General features: G+C 43.7%; 1 protein-coding gene across 2 annotated transcripts in view; it reads left to right on the top strand.

The window, feature by feature from the left end:
• Positions 1–21,651, top strand: part of gzl (godzilla E3 ubiquitin protein ligase) — a 58,964-nt gene that overhangs the window by 12,127 nt on the left and 25,186 nt on the right. For both annotated transcript variants that reach the window (XM_050189412.3, XM_050189413.3), the window contains exons 2-5: positions 1,511–1,674; positions 3,628–3,717; positions 7,654–7,779; positions 12,694–12,811. In XM_050189412.3, the coding sequence (XP_050045369.1) occupies positions 1,564–1,674; positions 3,628–3,717; positions 7,654–7,779; positions 12,694–12,811 (445 nt within the window). In that variant the 5' untranslated portion in view covers positions 1,511–1,563. The remainder of the gene's footprint in view (positions 1–1,510; positions 1,675–3,627; positions 3,718–7,653; positions 7,780–12,693; positions 12,812–21,651) is intronic.

Below are 21,651 nucleotides of genomic sequence, written 5' to 3'. Positions count from 1 at the left end.
AGCTGCTGCCGCCGCACGACTCCATTGCTTGCCGCATCGCAATGCAATACGTTCCGAGTTTTCCCCTAAGTGTGAAACAGACTGTACACGCTTCTATTTGCCTTTAAGAAGATCGGTACGCTTGACGATTATTTTTATGGCTGCAATGCGGCGAAAGGGCAGCGTCTGCTTAACCATGTAAGTGACGCTGAGCAGGTAATTGGAAACGACATCGTATGTGCCGCCGGAAAAATCGTCAGCACATACGATGCGGCACATGCATACGGCACATACGAGCTAAAGTCATTTTTGCAGTTTCTCACAATATGTTTGCTACAAATCCGTGTTGTCTCTGATGGCGACAATGGATTTCCATCGACACTGTGCGGAAATAAACAAAATATATCGCTGCATAGCACAAGTACGACATGCGCACACAACTTCAACTACTATGTCCCCTACAATATGGAATAGAGGCAGCAATGTAGACAGCTTGGCCATTTTTTAACAGTGCTCAAGAGGCGGAAATTGAAAGTATTACTAATCATTCCCGCTTCAGCAATGCCGGCGCGACCAAGACGCGGGCGTGTATCGTCCAGTAACTCGATCGATCGGTGCAGTGGTGAAGCGGGAATGAACTCCGGTCATGTTCAATGCATCGTGCACATATTCAATTCCTCGGCACGCGTGAACTTCGGCCACTGCTAGCGCACACAGCAAAAGTGGTTTCCATTCTTGGGCAGCGCACACACAAACGAAACACGAGAAAGAAGACAGGATACAGCGCTCGTCGAACAACTGAAAATTTTTATATGAATAAAAAGATTATGTACCGAGTAATTCTTAAATTCATGTGGGTTACATATAAAAACCGTCATACACTTAGGAGTGATCAATGAACGAGCACGCTTCGTTTGCCAGTTGTTTACTTCGCTCGGCGCACCGCAGTAATCCATGTCTGTCGTCTGCTTTTTTCGTACCATTTTCTTGTGAATCGGCAGAATTTCACTGGTGGCATCAACCCTTTCATGTTTACATTGCTGTCGTGACAGTTAACTACACAATAATAATTTCCGATCATCCGAAGAGGCGCCGTCGCAAACAAGAGACGTTTCGCCCGCAGCGTGAACTGAACGCGGGCGCGATCGTGAAGGGAAGCGGCGGCGGAAACCTACCCCCATTGGAGGTGAAATCATTCCGCCAGGGGAGAAACGAGCGCTGGCGTCTAGGATGAAACTTGGCGTGCGGTCGTCCATAAGAGTTTGTGATCTCTCAAACAATTGTATGGTGTAACTGGTTGGAATTAGTGACATTACTCTTGAGTGTGTTACTCTTGACGACTCTCGATACCTCTAGTGTTTGTTGATTACTGCTATTGAGCTCTGCATGAACGTCAGTAGAGGTAAAAGTGTGTGCTATCAGCACAGAATATGGTCCTTAACCAGAAGGCATTTTCAGTTTAAACCTTAGCAGGTGTGGTCTTGTTTTCACCTTGGGTATCCCCCCTCTCCCCCCCCTTTTTTTTGTCCAGGACCCTCCCATGCGACGACAAGGGCAGGCAGATCCATTTGTGCTGACGGTGTGATGTTTCCTCACCGCAGAATGCCGTGCCACATCACCATTCTCTATGTATACAGCATTATCAGCCTCACAGCACTTTTCCACGCAACACTGGTTGCGGCGGAGATTGTTGCCGTAAGTTGATTCTTCGTGTCTAGGCCTGTGATGCACACTGCTGTGACATTGATCAGATTTGTAAGGTAACTGCTAAGGAGTTAAAGATCTGGAATGTTTATCATTGAATTGTAACATTTAGTTTATAACGAAGGTTGCAGCAACTAAAAGAAAAATTGGATTCGTGAAAAAGATTTTCTCGTCAGTCCCTGCACTTCCCATTGTAATTTTTTTATGGTGAAAGGACGTCGGAGGTATATTTGCTTTGAGCAAGTTCCTGAAGCAGGTGATATCGGCAACAGCAAAGTTGCTGGTAAAGTCACTGTGATTTAAAACAAATGTGTTGCTTGTCGGTCTCTGCTGTTCTAAGTTTGCTGCTGTTTGTGTGCTGTGTCTATAAGGTGCCCACAAATTTTACTAATATTAGAGTTCATAGGTTGGTGGGTATGCATTGGTCAGGTTTGTAAGGTAACTGCTAAGGATTTGCAGATCTGGAATGTTTATAACTGAGTGAATAACTTGCCAGCGAGATTTCTTTGCACAGGTTATCTCGTGCCTTTAGCACTTGACTGCAGAGTGCAATGGACAGGGCAAAATTTGCAAGAAATGGAAGGTTTGTGCCTGTGTGCTATTGGTCTGCCATGCTCTAGAAGTATAATCCTAGTGGCATATTCGAATGGCCGTTTCAGAATGCTCTGGCTGTGCTATGAAGGTCATGTAAAAGAGCAACTAAGCTTTGCTGCTAGTACAAATAGGCTCCTTGATGATAATGAAGCAGGATTATAATTTCCATACCCGGTTATTCTTGTAATACAGTTTTAAAGCTGTTCACCAACACCCTTGCATAGTCGGAGAGCTCTCAATGACCCTGTGAATATGCCATAAGTAAGCACTAGTTGGTACAAGCAATATGTCCTTGTCGTGGCATTAAGTGTTGTACATAATATAATAGAGCTTCTTACTGCGGCATAGTAGGCAATACATAAGCTGACTGCACGATTGGTTAAGCACACAGTAACTCTTCAGAGCAAATCCTGATACATTTTACTTGGAGTGACAGCTTTTGCTTTTCTGTGACACTCGCAGCTTACTATTTGGTCCCACCTCGAGTGGCAGTTTGCTTCTGTTCTCACTTACAACCCGATGTGTAATTTCTGCATTTGATGCGGCCTTGACAAGTGTGATCGTGCTGTCGGCAATGCATACTTCTTAATGTGGCGTATGCAGAACACTTCTTGTATAAATTCAGGTTGATAGAATTGCCACTGTGCCCTGCATGTAATGCACGAGAGGACAAAGCACACTTAATCTGCTATTTTATTGTCTTCATATTCCAGAGGACCATCCTCTACTCTTCATTGAAAGTACTTTGGGGACCGCACATTGACTGATGGTGTTGCGCTGCTAAGCATTAGGTCGCTGGGTCAAATCCCGGCTGCGGCAGCTGCATTTCGATGGGGCCAAATGCAAAAGCACCCATGTCTCATGCATTGGGCGCATGTTAAAAATCACCTGGTAGTCAAAATTAATCCGAAGTCCTCTACTACGGCATGCCTCATAATGAAATTATGGTTTTGGCACGCAAAACCCCAGAATTCAATTCAATTGCACATTGAATAATAAAATGTACTTGGCCCATGAGCTAACATTGTATTGAAAGAAACCTCTTGTATTCTAGCATTGTGTTTTGTTCATATTAACTGCTGCATTTTGTTTACTTCCTATGTACCGCATTTTCTTTTGTACCACTCCTCTCTTAATGCCTCTGGCCCTGAGGGTATGATAATAATATGCTGCCTGTGCTTCCCATGCTACGGAAGTGCTTTTAACTTTTCTGTGACACTGGGCTCGACAAGATACTTTACTGCATACTGTGTGTTATGTGCCTGTCATATCTCCTGTGTGCATCATTTTATTTGTCACTGCACTCACCTAAAGCTTCCAATAAAGAGCTACTCTTTCTTCTGTTTTCAGATTCCACACAGTAACTCCACACCAGAGATAAAGCGCTTCTTCGACCAAGAGCTGAGTTTCTCGGCTATGGTGCCTGATGAAGGAGTTCCTGTAAGAAGCAGAAACTAAACCATCTTTACTTTTTCATTTCATACACTTTGACACCTTGCTTAAAGTTGGACATAAAATTTTGAGATTTTCAGTTACACGAACCACAGAAAAATAGCACCCTCCACTGAGGCAGTGGACTGAGGCAGCACTTCATAATGCGTGTCTTATCTTACACAAGTTTTGTTTATTCATTTTTTTTTTACATTTTATACAGCCCTTGCAGTCAATTCTGAAAATTTGTGGTCACTGATGTTGATGGAACAAGCATATGCATTCTTTAGTAAGGTCATGCCCTACATAAAGCAGAGAGACATAAGACAGGAAAGAGTGAACAAAAAGAAAGAATGTGGGTAGGGTAATTTCTATAGCATCTTTATGTGCAACACAGTACTGGACAAGGTCAACAGAAGCATGAGAGCGTGAGTAAACATCCCCCCCTTTTTTTTTTCACATCTAGCCCAGTGCTTTGTGGCTCCAGTATGACCCTGATATGAGGTACCAGAGTCTCTTGGAAGATTGCAGTCAGGGCTGGGCAAGCTGCAAGCCAGCTTCAGAGAGATGTCGGCTGAAAGTGACATTGATTGTATATTCTACCCGGCCGAACATTACAGTTATATATTGGACCATGTCACCCTAAGCTACCATAAAAATCTGGATATGGCACTTGTCTTCACAGCGGGTACATCACTATGGAAAATTTTTTGGGTGGGCAGTCTTTCATTGATAGACACTGAGTTATGAAAATAGTGCAGAGAAAATGCGCATTTTATGTTGAACATGACGCATAGATGTCTCTCGAGAAGCTTTCGAATGTTTGGAATTAAATGTAGTCTTTGGCATGCAAGCCACTTCGTTTAGCTGATAATCAATAGGCACATTGGATGGCTAGGTCAATCTGACCTTCATACAAAATGTTGATTGACCACCTGACATGGACGTACACATGGCCATGAGCACTCGTGTTTATTTCCTTTCAACCATTGTCACGCTGGACACCTTTGTCTCATTATCTCCCCTAATCAGTGCGACTTTGTTGGTCGTGAATGCTGCTTGTTTCATCAGCCATCTATCAGTATAGGGGCTGAAATACAATGTTGAAACATAAATAGGAATGGGCGACTTTTCAAGTGCAAGTGCCACTAAATTATTGCCTTACTTTAGAAAAATGAGAGTTGCTATGTTATGTACAAGCTTTTGCACACTTAACACCTCTCTATTTTTGTGTTGTCACAATAAAAGATGTGGTGGGACACATGTGGGTACATGACGTAGCGCATGAGATAGGAAATTGGAAGGCTAAAACGTTTTATAAAATTAACTCTCTGAGCAGCAGGCACCATTCTTGGTTTGCCATGGTAGTTTGATCTTGTAACTTCCATGGAAAAATGACTGCTATATGCATACGACACATACACCTAAAGCCGACAACTCCATTATCATCCTAGGAGAAAAAGAAAAAGTAATTCACATGCATACATTGAACTGTTCATCAGGCAGCTAAAGGAGACATAAAGTCACTTAGAGGCCATTTTCATCACATAAAGTTACAATGTGTTACAACTGGTGTTGCATGACAAGTAGTGGTACAATGTAAATGCCTACTTCTAAATGTGGTGAGTGTAAAGGTAAAGTGAGGAAGATGTTCATATAAGTGCTTGACAGCATTTGTATGCTACAGCTGTCATTATGGCTGTCGTGTGTGTGGAAGGTACGGTGCTGTGCAAGTATAAGGTGTTTATCAACAGGAGCTTTGTAAAGTGGTGTTATGGCTGTGAATGTGTAAGCACAGTGGCTGGCATGCTTATTTCTGTGGATGTACTGCAGTGGTCAGCCTGAATAACTGAACAGTTAATGTCAGAGCATGTATGTAAATGTCAGAGCATGTATGTAACAGTCTTCATGCTCTGAATCCATGCCTCGTAAATTACAAAAGGGATGAAGGCACTACTAAGAAAAGGTGCAAACTATATGCGAACCAGAAACTGTCGCACTTGTCTTGTTCACACCATTTCTTTGTAGCATCTTCGTGCAATTTGAACATGATTTAGGAACACGGTTTAGCCACCATGGTTTTAGAGCTTGACGACCTATCGTCAACCAGCCACCAAGGGGGCCCACTGACGGAGAATAGCTATGTTTAAACCCTAAGGGTATTTGCAGCAGAATTTCCATGGGCTCTCTGTTTCAGTGACTGAGCTTGTAGGAGTGTCCAAAAGGAGCCTCACGCTGTTCCTTCTTTGGCAGTGTCCTGAATGCTGTCTTAAGTGCTTGAATTCAGACAAGGCAGTGGTTCACAGGAATGTATAAACTTAAGTGATTGACAGTGGTTGAATAGGAGATGCCTGTCTTGGCCTGGAGCCAACGTTATTAACAAAGGGACTTGTCTTCATCGGGACAAAGACAGGTGCTCTTGTCGAAACGTTGGCTCTAGTCTGAGACTTCCCTTGTTTAGACCATTGTTGATTATTTGGGATCTTTACTCAAATTACCAGCACAATAGAAATGGGACACAAAAGACTCGGGACAGCACAAATGCTTTCTTCCTCTCGATGTATCAACCCTTACAGAGTTTGCGGTGCCTGCACCTTCTCTGTTTCCCTCTTCTATCGTGCTGTTAATATGAGTCAGTCTAGCAACTAGCTTGTCTAACAGCGTTACTTGCAGATCACTTAGGTGTTTTAGTACGACAATAAGGACTTCTCAAAGGCGAACTGCAAAAAAATTTTGTGCAGATTATAAAGCATAGTTTCAGGTAGCGTAAATATAAAGCAGACTCCGTGTGAAATGTGTTTGAAATGCGAGTGGAGGCGTCGCAAAGAGCTTGCAAAAGTAGAAATTTTTCGATGCCGAAACCTAAAAAAAAAATGACAGCCGCCTTTACCGTCTGTTGGGAAGTGACGCCATGTCCCAGTAGTACACCCAGTTTGCGTGGCATGATCTCTAATGTGGGGCACCGCGTGCGGCAGCCTGCGCCACGGTGAAAAGTATCAGAGACAATGTGCTGGGATTTATGGCATATCTGCTAACCACTACGTGTACACGTCATCTGCTTAAATGCTATTTAAAGGCTGTTGGTAAGAAAATTAGACAGTTACCACCCTTGCAACTTTGCCAAGGTTGCTTCAATGGTATACACTACTCATTTATAACCCATTTAGCCAAAGTGAAAGAGACCTAAAAATAAAATGGTTCTTGGAAAATTGCATTCTTGAAATCTACAGCTACTTTTGTGCATATATGCCTAGTTTTATACTTATATAATCGCTGTTTTAGCTACAATGTCGTCTTATGCTACATATATGAGCTGAATCTAAGCAGAAGTTGATGCGGAATTATCACTTTTTCTCAAAACATTTTTTGGCCACTTTATAGTTTGTCAGAGTGACGATTCATAACCTTGCACAACTAGAGCTACAATTCTTTTTTTTTTAACATTAAAGCCCAATCAATATATCAGATATTGCTAGGAGCAGATTTTTATATTTCTGCCCATATATTTTTAAAATATGATTTCGTTTTTTCTTCTGAATAGTCATATTACGAACACTGAAATTTGATCATCTATAAAATGACTAATAAAGACTTGATTTTAAAACTTCTTTCAGCTGTGCATTTATTGCAAATACTAGTACCTACCTATCCAGTAACATTAGCTTTGTGTTGAGCAGTTTTTTCTCTATTGTCTTCAGAAACAATAGAGAGGTAGCTCTATGTATCTCCGGAACTAATTGACTTACAAGAAAAATTATTGCATATTCTTATCATGTGTGGCCAAAAAATATAGAAAATATCTCTACAACCTACATTCACCGTTAATTGTTGGCACATTGCTTAATGAAAAGCTTGTGGAAGGTCAGTGTTGATTGCATTCTTGGGTAGTGCTTTCAGGTTTGCAGTGTGCTGACAAAAATTTATTTCACAAACTTTCATTTGCAGGGCTTGCTAACCATAGCATCACCTTTAGCAGCATGTCAACCAATTGCTCCTCCACCATTTCCATCCAATGACAGTTTTGCGTGGTTCGTCCTGATTGCCAGGTTTGAGTGTGGGCTATCGGACAAAGTGAGTGTGATAGCCTACTTTACTGGTTGCTTAACTATCATAGATTATGACCATAGTCTTCTTTCTTGTGGTGGCTTTGCTGAAGGATAGAACTGCTTGTTGTTTAAACAGAGTGATGAAAATCAGAAGTGCACTTTGATATGTTGTAGAGATGATACAACTTTATAAGAAGGAAAAGCTGGGGAAGTTGAGGATTTTTATGATTTGCCTTCTGGGAAAAGATGAGAATTGTTCTCTCACTTGCTGCACACTCGTTGGCACACACTCTGACCCAAGTTGGCGAGAGGTTTATTGAAGAGCGGCACTTGCCAAGTGCATTCACAGTGCAGCTCGCTAAAGCATTGGCGTGAAAAGTGTCTGTTGAAAAGCAGTGCATATGCATTGTATTTGTGGTGCAGCCTGCTAATGTTGGGTTGCTGTCCTTGAGGAATCCTTGTAACGTAGGTTCGGTTTTGCGTTAAAGCAGCACATTCCCAGTGGCACATACCTAGTTACCCAAGTTGGCACCAAAGACTTTCATTTTCAACATACGCAATGCTCCAAGTTGGCGTCAAAGAGCTTTTTTTGAACAGGAGTACCTACCCAGTCCTGCATCTACAGTGACCCATGTCGGTGTGAAAGAGGTGCGTTGAACAGCAGCACATATGTACACATACTCAGAGTTTCGTAACAAGTGACCCAAGTTGGTCCAGCGGTTGGTTTTGAACCCTGTTTCCTCAGCACAGCAGCCCGATAAGCTACCCATTCGACTACGGTCTCGAAGTGACCCAGGTAGGCGGGAAAACAGTTACATAGATACATACACTTAAACCTCGATATATTCTCGATATAACAGGTGTTTAACTTCACAACTTTGTGTCCATAGGACACCATCTATTTAGAACATCAATATAACGAAGTGTTTATACAGTGAGACAGTAAAAGTTTGTATACTGTTGCTGCGAAGGAATGCCTAGACAATAAATGCAAACTTCCACAGACGCATGTGGTCAAATGGTTAACTTGCATGCAGCTGCTTGTGAATGCACCTCTGAAATTGAGCACTGCGCAACTAAGAGCAACCACTGAAGCAGAGCAGCACCATGTTCCATGTAAAGTCCAATTGCAATAACATCTTATCGCATGCGATGGTAAGCCAAAAGAATGGCGACTTGATGAACGTCATCTTCCTGCCCAAAAAGGAGGAAAGCGGGGAGAGAAGGCGTGCTGGAATGCGTCTACTTTTCTAGTGCAGCTGAGAGCATATGCAGGCCACGCACCTTGCTTTGGAGCTAATCTGCCCTGTGTAGAAAGAGTGGGTGTGCCGAGATGGCGGGGCATCATGCGCGCTGTCTTCCCGCTTGTTTAGTACTGGAGGTTGCGTAAACTCGCGACACGTTGAAGTGAGAGGCAGATGAATCATTTGCTCCCTGTTACTGCCGCTTTTCATGATAGGGTCATTCCACACCAGATGAGCTGCGGAGGCGGAGTGGACACGAAAGCGTGGCTGGATTCGCTTTGTACCGATGATGCGAAGGTGTTGTTGATGTGGCATGAAACTGTATGTTTCATCGCCGACTCTCAAATTCAACAAAATGAATTTTTTTTTCATTCCAAATGTCCTCCGATTGCCCGATAATTCGGAAAATTTTGCAGCCCCTTCCATGTACGAAAAATCCATCAGTGACTACTTATTTGCATAATAATTCTAATTTCAATATGGCGAAATTGCAGTACAACAAAGCAAATTGCCGATTGTACCGACTTTGTTATATCAAATTTTAACTCTACGTAGATACTTGGCCTCCGGAAAGTGCCATAAAGCGCCCTAAGAATGCCAATGCATTAAAATTCATGAACCGCAACCAAAGAACTCTCGTGGGACTGTGTCAAATGTGCAGGCATGGGGTTGGCTTGGCTAGTCCCATAGCTTTGGGCATGGTCGGTAGCTTAGTACTTTCCGTTTCCTGGAGGGACTGACATTATATCAAGAGAAAAAAAAAACATAGCACATTTTGCTCATCTTTGTTGCTAAATTATTATGCTGTCATTCAGGCAGAGTCTGAAATATTGGTTGTCCTTAATGTGGTGTCTATGTGGCTGTGCTGCAAAGTTGTCAGAATAATTAAGAATTTCCTAATTATTCATTGGTGACTACAGAAAAACCAGTGGTAAGGAGGTTGAAATCCCAGGGCTTGTCTAATGGTTACTTGGCTTGAGAGACCTTAAAAATAAATCTATGTGCGCTGCATGCTTGTTGTTAATATTTAAAGTTCAAATAATACAGTAGAACCTCATTGATACAATCCCTTTTCATAAGATTTTCCGGTGCCAATGTTTGTGATCAAGTTACGCTTCTTTTTTACCGGTTGATACATTCTCAGAAATTACAATCTTTTGACACCAGTGTTCTGTACTTCGCCAGAGCGGATCATATTATAGGTTTTCAGCTGCTATATCGCATGTGAACAAAGAGATACGAGGTGCACTCGATTCAGGGTAGTAGGCCCCGGCCGGGGTAACTTCCTCGTAGTACTCACCCACGAGTGTCATGTGAAAACGCTGGCGTGCACTCAGTTTTCTGTTCTGGTATTGGTGAATTTTGTCAGAGGTCATCACATTCTTAGCTATCACTGCCAACCCTATTGCGATAAGCATCTTCATCTATCTGTTTCACATCATGTGTGGCATAGTGCCGGTGGAAGCATGCTGCGCGCTTTTAATAGGCGATAATACAAATGCTCCTGCTGCTGTTCCCTGCTGCGGGCAGCACCAAGTGAATGTCGTGTTCTGCTCTGGCAGCATTGTATTCTAGCATCGTTCACCAGCTTGATTTTGTTTCAGTTCCCTGTTGGTGTCTTCAAACACTACACGATAGGAAAGCAATGAAGCACGTTTTGGCCCGCTCAGGTCTCACTGGCTCGATGTGCTTCGGCGCCTCGTGTCACGATTCTCACTGAGTGGGCATGTCAAAATTTCCCACCAAAATACCCTGCTTGAAGAAGCTGCTGACTCAGGCCGAATTCGAGGAGCACAAATGTTAAGCTTGCCGAAGCCAAAAGAATGACAGTGCGCATATTGGGCTGCTCGGGCCCCATCAGCTTGGCGTGCATCGGCGTCTCATGCTGCACTGTTTCGTGCCACGCTTCACATTAAAGGGACCCTGAAACGATTTTGACGATTTTGTACAAACGTACTGAGTCGTTAGAGTAGGTCTTTCTGATCAATAATTGACGCATCTAAGTGCTCCGCGTAAATCGTGTAATTTATTACAAGGTTTTAAAAATGTACATCGCTGTCGATCGCAGCACACTGCTTGGCAGAATTTTCAGCCGCCCCTACCCGTATGACGTAAATCACCCATATGACGTCATTAGGGCGAGCTATCCGATTGACTGCCCAGGGCTTGTCATCGATAATTTTTCCACCTGTATGGCGAGCAAATGATGTTCGTAATAGTTGGAATGTTAGTTAATTTGTTTCTATAAAAAGAAAGTAACAGAAAGAGAATGCAAAAGAACAATTTCTCACTGCACTTAAGCACTTTCGGCACACAGCAAGCGTCGTCTGCTTGTGTTAGACATACTCCATTTCAACAAGAGCTCCGCGGTCAGAGTCGGTCTCAGTCTTTTCGCAAGCACTATGATTCGACTTTGTTGCATTGTGGACTGCAAACGTAGTGACTGGCAATATGTCAAGCTGTGATATTGTGTCCCTCTGCAAGGCATCAGGCGACCGAACTGGCTGCTGTGCATTGGACTGCCAATATCCACTCGGCGCCAGGATTTACGCGTTTGCTGCCGTCACTTTACACCGGAAGATTACTAACGCAATAGCGTATCGCGAGTCCAGTATTAGGGCAAACGCCAGTGCAAGGGGACAGGGTCTGGCCGCTTGACTGTGCTGTGGGATGAGCAGAAGCGCAGATGTGAATCGTCTGCACGGTGCAGCCACCTGGTGGCATAGAGCTCAACCATACACAGTAGCAGTAACAAAATGTATTCTTTGCTGCTGGTGTAAATTTTTCGGTGGAGGGTAAGCATCAACACGTTTTTGTAAATGTTTAAAATGTTTTACGCTTGGTTAGAGTAATATTAGCGCTTTGTTTGGCTGGTTAAGCACTGCGCCAACAAGTGGCTGAACCGTACAGACCGATCAGGCTGCTCACATACGTCTATGCTTAAGTTCCTTCATCAGCTTGAGCTTACACCTCCAGCCATCTGTCGAACTGCCCAGCTTGCCTGTGGTTACCGGAATACCAGACACGTTTGGCGCTTTGACAGACTGCTTGCAACGCACGCTGCTTTGGTAGCTCTCGCTTGGGGTCGACTGCCAAGCAGCTGGCAGAGAGTTTGGAGAGGCTTCGCGCGCTCCCTCCTAGAGAACCGGAAGTCGATGACACGACGTGCTATCATTACGCAGAGCCAGTGAAGGCGGAGCTTAGCCCCGATCACTCGGCGAGCGAGTTGAGGAGTAAATGCATGACTGTGGAGGAGGGTAACTTGTAATCGTCTGTAGCTCTCTTAATATGAGATGTTTCACACAAATTGTGGTGCGAATGATTAACTTTAGCTGTACCCTACGTGTCTAAAAAAACTTGTCTGAACCGTTTCAGGGGCCCTTTAAGTAGGTGTTAACTACAGCTGAGTCTGTGAAATTTTTTGACTATGGTTCGTACTTCTTCCCAGGTAGTACGTTTTTCTTGCGTTTTTTTTCTAAGACGTATGGACGAGGTTCTGCTGTACTAGGAATAATTATAAAGATTTATACTTAGAACTTGAATAACTCGAAAACTTATTCTAAATTTTACAATGTTCAGTGCTGCTGTCTGCTCTTGCTGGGTTTTTGAAACTTTTGAAAAAGGGCTTTCATAATCTTGAAACAAATTAGAAAATGTAGCACCATTCTTATCTTTACACATTTCTTTTGTTTCAGGCACATTTTGCCCAAGAAGCAGGTTATGATGTGGCTGTGATTTATGATCGTAAAACGCACAATAGTGGCCCCTTTGGGACCCACATCACGCCAGAGCCCAAGTACTACCCTATCAGAGGTACTTTTATCTTGTTCACAAATCCTTTTCTGATGCATCAGCATTTGTGCTACATGTAATTTTGTTGCATTAATTTTTTTACAGCTACAGCTAGCTTGTATACAAACTCTTAGGGACCATAGATTGCTGTTTGTGTGATCATAAGCTTAATATACCGAAGTTGAAAAAGGTGCACTTTTTATATGATAAGGCGTATGTATGCACAAGACAAATCTGTCTTGCAAAAATTACATTCAAGGATAGCAGGTTCTTTGCAAAAGATAAGAAATTTAATGTGTGCAAATCACAACTGCATGCAACAGCATGCAAATCTTTTTGGAGGTTACCTGGCACGCTTATTGGCACAAAGCAGGGCTCCAGGATCATTTTTTTTTACATTTACATTTCACTGATGTTGAAGTGTGATGCAGCTTTATGGCAGTATGCAGCACATTACCCTAAAATGGCACTTGCAGGCAATATTTGTTTTAGGCAAGCACACTTCAACTTTGCAGTTAAATTCCTTAAACTCTCGGTAAGGGCTACATTTGTACACATACACTATCTTGATTAATTCACTGCCTGTTGAAACAATATTCTATTATGAGTGGTGTACCTCACGTGTAGACAGGGGGGGGGGGGGCGCTTTCCTTTGTGTTGCCTGCATTCAGGAAAGCGGTATCTACTCTGGCAATCAGTGGTGAGCCCCAGAGAACCATGAGATAATGCAACATTGGGCCATGCTGTTACAACAGCAGTAAACACGGCCTTGTTTTCCACCTTGTCTTGACTGTGTGGCCCACGTATCGTTGAGTTTGTTTGCTATGTGAATATGGCATGTGCTCACTTGGAGGTTTGTCAAGTGCTCTTTGCACATGTAATTGCTTGATTACATTGAGTATTTGTGAATTTGTAGTAGCAGTGATGCCACATGAAAGGTAATGGTCAGGGCTGGTTTGTTTCTGGAAGCAAATCTGAAGGATTTTCAGAGGTCTCCTGGAGCTTTCTTTATTTGCTACCATACATTTCATCTGCTATTGCTGTTGCGAATTTAACTACAGGTTTTTATGCGAAATTTCTTCTGTGAACACAAAATTTAGAAAATTGGTTAATTTGTTCACAGTTTACTTGAATTCGACATGATCAAGTTAGGCAAATTTATGGGTTATCAAAAAAGAACACAATGTTGGAGAAAATGTGAAATTTTGCTGCATGAAAATTTCGTGCCTTTACATGCTACACAGTTCATTCTGAACAGTAATATAAATGCATTAGTGCTTGGTTTGTTCACTTGTGATACCCGGGTGGTGATATATTGTCTAACATTTAGCAGTGATTTTGGAATTGGTCATTGCACTGGGGAAAGCATAGTGTTGTGCACAGTACTCATGACAAGGGAGCATTTTGGGTTGTCTCTTTAGCACATTGTGGCCTTCATTTCGGCATGAGCATTGCAAGGAGTAAGCACGCATATGCATTCGCTACCCCACACAACTTGGCTCCTCACCAAGTGAAGGCCATCTGCTCACTACTAAGCCATGTGAGACTCGAATATTGTGCAGCTTGCAGCTTCCGCCTCGCAAGTTACTTACCACCCCTGCAGTGGCATAGCCAGAAATTTCGTTCGTGGGGGGCTCACATTGCAGCTCGGTCTCATCCTTCAAAGGAAGCTTTAGCTCGGGTGCTCATATCTAAATACATGTAGAAGGAGAATTCGTTTTTCTCGGCAACCAATGCACCAAATTTGACGAGGTTTGTTGCATTTAAAAGAAAAACTTAAATTCTAGTGACTTTCGGTTTCGAATTTTTCATTTAGGTTGTCAATTCTTTGTCAAAAATTCACCAAAATCGCAAATTTTCCGAAATCTAAACTATCAAGTTTAAAACTATGTAACTTGGTAATGAAAAATGATATCACAATTCTGTGAATTGCACCTAATAGCACGTCTACAGTGGAAAAATTTCTATGTTACACGTGAATCTCAAGAAATTTAGCATTATGAAAATACGGCTTTCGCAGAATCCTTGTACACAACGTAACCAATTCACGTAAGATACGAATTGACACACCAAATTTGTCCGCTTTGACTGTTATAATAGATGCTGTTTACTGAACAGCCACATGTGTGCTTCATGCAGAGCCATTGGTTTGTAAACGTCGTGCTTCTTTTTTTTTTTTTTTACTTTCGAGTTTTTCAATATATTTAAACAATGTTCAGGCCCTAAATCGAAATTCCGCTTCCAACAGACACTAAAATTTAACTTTCTCTCTCAAATGCAACAAATTTCATTAAAAGCGATCCGGGGGTTATCACAGAAAAGCGTCTCTGCGTTTTACGTGCATTTGAATAGGCCGCATCGGAGTTGGGCGCGAGCTAAAGCTTCCTCTTAAACAATTTGTCTGGGGATCAAATACATGAATAATAACTCCATTGTCATTGCTAAAGATGCTGCAAACGAATTCTTGAACGCTACGCACAGTCAGAACAAGTAAAATATGCATTTTTTTCATAAAGAACATACTTGTATGTGCCAAAAATTGTGCCCAAAATAACCGATATCAATGTTTGCATGTTTTTTCTCTATTTAAGAAGTAAATAAAATATCGCACGAACTTTAGAACTACCGTATTTACTCGCATAATGATCGCACTCGCGTAATGATCGCACCCCTGAATTTTGTCGTCAAAATTCAATTTTTTTTATTTCCTGTGTAATGATCGCACCCCGAACTTGCCGCGGCGATATGTCGCGTGCCAAGTCTAGCTAATAATGATCACGCTTACCATCTGTCGAATGCTACGCGAACGACTCTTCAAGACAAGCCAAGCGATCTGCACGCACCAAACATTCTTAAGTAGATGCTTCATTTCATTACTTTCATCACTTTCCGCACTTCCATGACAAAAAGAGGTACAACCAAACTTGCCTTTATTATGAGTAGGCTTTGTAATGGTTGTGGTCAACAAAAACAAAAAAAGGCGCCTTTCGATAGTAGTGAAGACAGATGCCACAGTTTCCGCACCACGCCGACCATGCGTTTCAATCACTGGCGGCTAAACGCGCCCATCTGTTTCTGTCCTCTCAAAGTGGACATGGCTACGTTATTGCCGCAAACTTGCCGATATTAACGATATTATTCATCACTGATACGGAAAAAACTGTTTCAATGCACGTAATGTACTCACGAGAAGAAAAAAAAAATCGCGTTCGACGCGTTCGGTTTGCTCCGCCGGCCGCCATTTTTGTTTTGGTGTCCCGCACCGGCATGCCGCAGCAAACGCGGGACGAAAAAAATTTTTTTTTTTTTCACTGGAAATTTAACCCGCGTAATGATTGCACCCCTGAATTTGCGTCAATTTTTCTGACTAAAAAGTGCGATCATTATGCGAGTAAATATGATATATCAGCTCGAAACCAGCAAGGCAGTGCATGCCGCTGATATGAAAAATATAAAGGTCATGAAATTAACAAGCTGAGGACAAATATTGTAATGAAACTTCGTCATTCAAGAACCTTGTTTTGATTCTTGTACATATGCAACGGCCAGTGAAAAATCTCAATGACACTGTCATTTATTCCAATGTATTACGCAGGCACAGCTGTCATCGGACGTGTATCGTGAGTAATTGCACCGAAATTATAGCCGCAACAGAGAGCACATATAAGATACAGGAGTTCTGAAAAATAAACGTGGGCGAGTCAAATGAAAGTCAGCCAATGCGAATACAGTCGCCGACCGTTTATTCGGACCTCATGGGAACTGCGGAAATGTGCGAATAAACAGGTGTCCGAAAAAGCAGATTAAGAAAAAATGAAATCCTTTATTTCCACGCACTTATTCGGGCTCGGCAGTAGGCTTGAAGAAATCGTGAATGCGCCGTGGCACGCCGTTTCGTTTACGCGCAATCATATAAGCCTGAATCTCGGAGAGGGTTGTACGGTCACTATAGGCGGCTGAAAGCACAGTCACTGCTTGTACACGCTCCGCATGCGACGGCAGCGTAGCACATGGTGCGTCATCTTCCGACTCAGAGTCATCGACCGGCGGTGCAGCAGAAACCTGACAAATGATCTCGCCGTCGTGGAGTTCTGCGCATGTCAATACAGCAGTGTCAGCACCTGTGAAACTGTCAAATGAGACGGTGTCCGGAATCGCAATGCAACCCTGTGCAGGTCTCGGCAGAACATTTTCCGTGTCAGTTGAGAGCACGTCGGAAGGCGACAAATCTTAGGCCTCCCGGCACCCGCTTGCCGGCATTCCCCAGCCGAGTCTGCGCGGGCACTGTTGGCGCCATTAGACACTTGACGCGATATTTACGCATGCCCGTTGCATCACCGAAACCTCGACACAGCACGCAAAGCAAACACCACCAGTCGCACAAACGAAAAACTTAGCCTGCTCGCAGCGTCGTGTGCGAAGAAACAAATCGGCTGCTGGATTGTCTTGACATGGCTTGGTAAGCTGAAACCGGAACTGCTGTAGAGCCACTCTATCGAACCAGGCAGAAACGATGATGATGAGCGGGGATTTCCAGTAGCGCCACTTCGTGGGGCAGCAAGGAGGCTTCGTTCAAAACAAAAATGGCATTCAGCAAGTCGAACCATGCATCGGTCAGAGTCGGTGCATGGTGCTCTCGATCAAGTTGGCTCAAGGAGTATCCGAAAAATCAGACGAGAGTTTGCAAGGTGTCCGAACTTTCAGCAGTTGTTATACATTATGGTCTATGGGGAGAATGGCGGTGGCGCGAAGCTGACCGAATAATCGGGCATGTCCGAATTTTCGGAGTTCGGAAAATCAGTCGGCGACTGTATATGACAAACGGGGTACCTTATTTATAAGTAGTCTCCACGATCATTTAGACATTTGTCCCGTTGTCTAACGAGTCGCGTAATTCCTGTCTCATTAAATTCCTTGGGTTGCTGCTTCAAAAGTCTGCAACTGACTCTTTCACGTCATCGTCCGACACGAATCTGGTTCGCTTGAGCTGTTTTTTCAGATGCCCCAAAAAAGTGGAAGTCGCAAGGCGACAGGTCTGGGCTGTATGGCGGATGTTCCAGCGTTTTCCACTTGAACATTGCCAGTTTTGTATTAACCACATCAGCGACGTGGGGACGGCATTGTCGTGGAACAAGATGACCCCATTCGTCAATTTTCCACGTAGTTTGTTCTTGATTGTGACACCCAGCTGATCTGGCGTTTTACAATAACAAAACAAATTGATAGTTTCTCAAGATTTAGCAAATTCTATCAATAATGGCCCCTGACAATATAAAAAAAGTCAACAACACCTTTCCAGCGGAAATGACGGCCTTTCCTTTCTTTAGGGTGGTGAATTCAAATGTTTCCACTGTAAGCTTTGCTGTCGTGTTTCAGGCTCGTAGAAGTGGCACCATGGTTCGTCCCCGATCACAATTGGAGACAAGAAGTCGTCACCCTTATGGTGATACTGGATCAGATGAGTCAAGGCAGCGCTGAACTTCTTCGTCTTCTGGCGGTAGTTCAAAATCTTGGGCAACCATTGCGCACACAAGAGCGGATAACTGAGATGTTCATGCATTATGGCGTGAACCGAACAATGACTGATGTTCACACGCTCTGCCAGTTCATCTATGCTTATCCTCCGTTCTTGTCTCATCAGCTCATCAACCTTTGCAATTTTGCTAGGGGTGATTGCACGATGGCTTTGGCCCGGCCTTGGATCGTCTTTGCATCTTTCACGTCCTTCTTTGAACCGTTTGCTCGAACGCTTCACAGTGGCCAATGAAATGCAATGTTCAACGTACACGGCAGCCATACGGCGACTAATGTCTTTTTGGGAAATACCTTCAGCTGTCAAAAACCTCAGGGCACCACGCTGCTCAACTTCTACAGCGTCCATTATGTCGCGCAACCGTGTTCAACCCAGTGTATCAGAGCATTAAACAATATTGATACTCACACCTGCGTGTCACTTTTGTAATAGAGAGATGCCCCTGTGTCACGTGCATGCCTCGCAGATAATGGACCGAACAATTATTGCGCGGGGTGGGTTGGCTCACTTTGATTTTACTCGCCTTCATACATTAGAAATGCGAAGATACAATGTAATATACAAATGCGAAGATAGTTTGATAAAAGGCAGAAAAGTGTCACTGAAAACAAAGTTCACTGCACGTATACACAAAACCCCGCAACAATATATTTACCGTATTTACTCGCATAATGATCGCACTCGCGTAATGATCGCACCCCTGAATTTTGTCGTCAAAATCCGATTTTTTTAATTTCCCGTGTAATGATCACACCCTGAACTTGCCGCAGCGATATGTCGGGTGCCAAGTCTAGCGCTTACCATCGCGCTTACCATCTGTCGAATGCTACGCGAACGACTCTTCAGGACAAATTAGGCGGTCTGCACGCACCAACCATTCTTAAGTAGATGCCTCATTTCAATACTTTCATCACTTTCCGCACTTCCATGACAAAAAGAGGTACAACAAAACTTGCCTTTTTTATGGGTAGGCTTTATAATGGTTGTGGTCAACAAAAACAAAAAATGCGCCTTTCGATTCTTTTCATCTGTACTCGTGGGCACGCACGCGAGCGGCGACGATAGTAGCCACGTTTACACTGATACGTTAAAAGTGTACTCTATTCATGCACCGACACTTGTAACACAGCTAAGATATTCACCCACCCTTAGTGGAAACGTGCCGTATTAGGATAGTAGTGAAGACAGATGCCGCAGTTTCCGCAGCATGCCGGCCGTGCGTTTCTATGTCACTGGCAGCTATGTGTGCCCATCTGTTTCTGTCCCCTTAAAGTGGACATGGCTACGTTATTGCCGCAGACTTGCCGATATTAACGATATTATTCATTACTGATACGGAAGAAACAGTTTCAATGCACGTAATGTACTCATGAGAAGACAAAAAACTCGCATTCGGCGGGCGCGTTCGGCTTGCTTCGCCAGCCGCCATTTTTGCTTTAGTGTCCCGCAGCAAATGCGAGACGAAAAAAATTTTTTATTTCTTTTCGCGGGAAATTTAACCTGCGTAATGATCGCACCCCTGACTTCTCATCAATTTTTCTGACAAAAAAGTGCGATCATTATGCGAGTAAATACGGTAAATATACGTATAAGTCTCCAATAAATCTACGTATCTAAAAAATGTCTCTGTATACAATATGTCAAACATGGCAAATAAACATGTTGCGCAATCAGAGATTCCCAAAATCTTAGATCGCACCCCCATTCCATCGACTCCCTCCGATGTATCGCGCACGACGGAAGGCGGCGCGCTTGCCCCCGCTTTTCTTTTTTGCGCACACAAGACTGAGCCACCATCGTCGTCTCACCCATTCCAGCCCCCCATCCCACCCCCTACGCTTTCACTCGCACATACAGCATGCGGCGCGCGGTCACGATGTTATCGCCCTTGGACTTTATACAAAACATGAGGGCGACGGCGACGGCAGGAATGCGCCTGCAGCGTCTATATAATTGCTATCGCAATACTATATCATAAGACTATCCGGCAACTGAAGTGTCCCGTGGCCCATTACTGTCCGCGAAAGAAGAAGTAACAAAATTGAACTTTCACCATGCGACAATTCGCTGCGCCACAACAATGTCTTTCTTATTTCTTTTTTAGGGCCGGGGCACCGAAATGAAAAAGCACAAGATATGTTGGGCACAATCGAACGGCTACTTTGGGCACCTAATGTAGCTCCCGAAAGAATATCGAAGAAAACGTGAGACACTTGGTCCACCGAGAACTATACGCATACTGCTCGGTATCCTACATTGGTGAGACAAGACTTTCCGGAGAGGTTACGCTCAAGCGAACGCAGTGCGATTCGTCGAGTCCCAAAAGTGATGGCGTCGAGCGACGATAGTTTCTTTTCCTCGTCTGCTAGCCAGAAAGTGCCCAAAATTCTGCCAGGCGAAAATCCACTCGGCCACAGAAAAGTGAACGCACACCGAAGTGCGCTGCGCGGTGGTCGCAGTGACACGAGAAAAACATATGCGCTTGGCTGGCTCTGGCAGCCCGCGGGTAGCGTAGCGAGGACAAAAAAATTGAAGAGGCTCAATGTTTCCTCGCGAACAAAAGTCGAAGTAGAAAAAATAAACAAGAACGTAGTTATCTTGGCTGACTTTAGTGCCTTGACATGGATGCTTTGGCGTGGGTGAAAAAAGAAACGTTGATATTTTTTATGTGTCATGACGGCACAAATGAACCACCACAACGCTTCATCTCATCCGACCTCGCTGCTGGCTTTGTCAACTTGTCTGATAGTGTGTTGTTTGGCTTGTCTCGTTGTATGGTCTGATGTAAGACTCCAGAAAAGTGAATGCACCTTTGGCGTCCAATATTTATAGTAGCATCAAACCCACAAAGTTCCACAATTGAAAATCTAAAGCACAACTTTGGAAATGTCGATGCACCTTTCACATCAAAAGTTTGAGAACTTTATACCCATAAATTTCGGAATTGACATCCACGCGCTGCGTAGACTCCGCGGCCTCCGCAACATGCCGTGGCGAGCCCGTTCACCATCAAAACGCCCTTGAAACTTTGTGCTCGGATGGGGCTGCTTGGTGTTATGTGACTCCTGGTGCATGGGCACTGCCGCAAAATCCAGCCTGAGTTCTCAAGCTTCGCGCTGAAATGTCTTTTCGAGCGTGAGAAAGACATTCTAGAGAAAATTTAGAATGATTTCCGGCACCGGGGATTGCTTGGGTGGGCTGTGCATGGACAGCACGAAAAAATTTCGGGGGGGGGGGGGGGCTGAAGCCCCATAAGCACCCCCCCCTGGCTACGCCCCTGCACCCCTGTGGCTGCAAGTGCATGCATGATGTGAGAGCCGACCATCGC

This window comes from Dermacentor andersoni, chromosome 2, assembly GCF_023375885.2.
Source record: "Dermacentor andersoni chromosome 2, qqDerAnde1_hic_scaffold, whole genome shotgun sequence".
Lineage (NCBI taxonomy): Eukaryota > Metazoa > Arthropoda > Arachnida > Ixodida > Ixodidae > Dermacentor > Dermacentor andersoni.
Note: the sequence above shows the minus strand (reverse complement) of the source record. Positions and strands in the feature narration are given on the sequence as shown.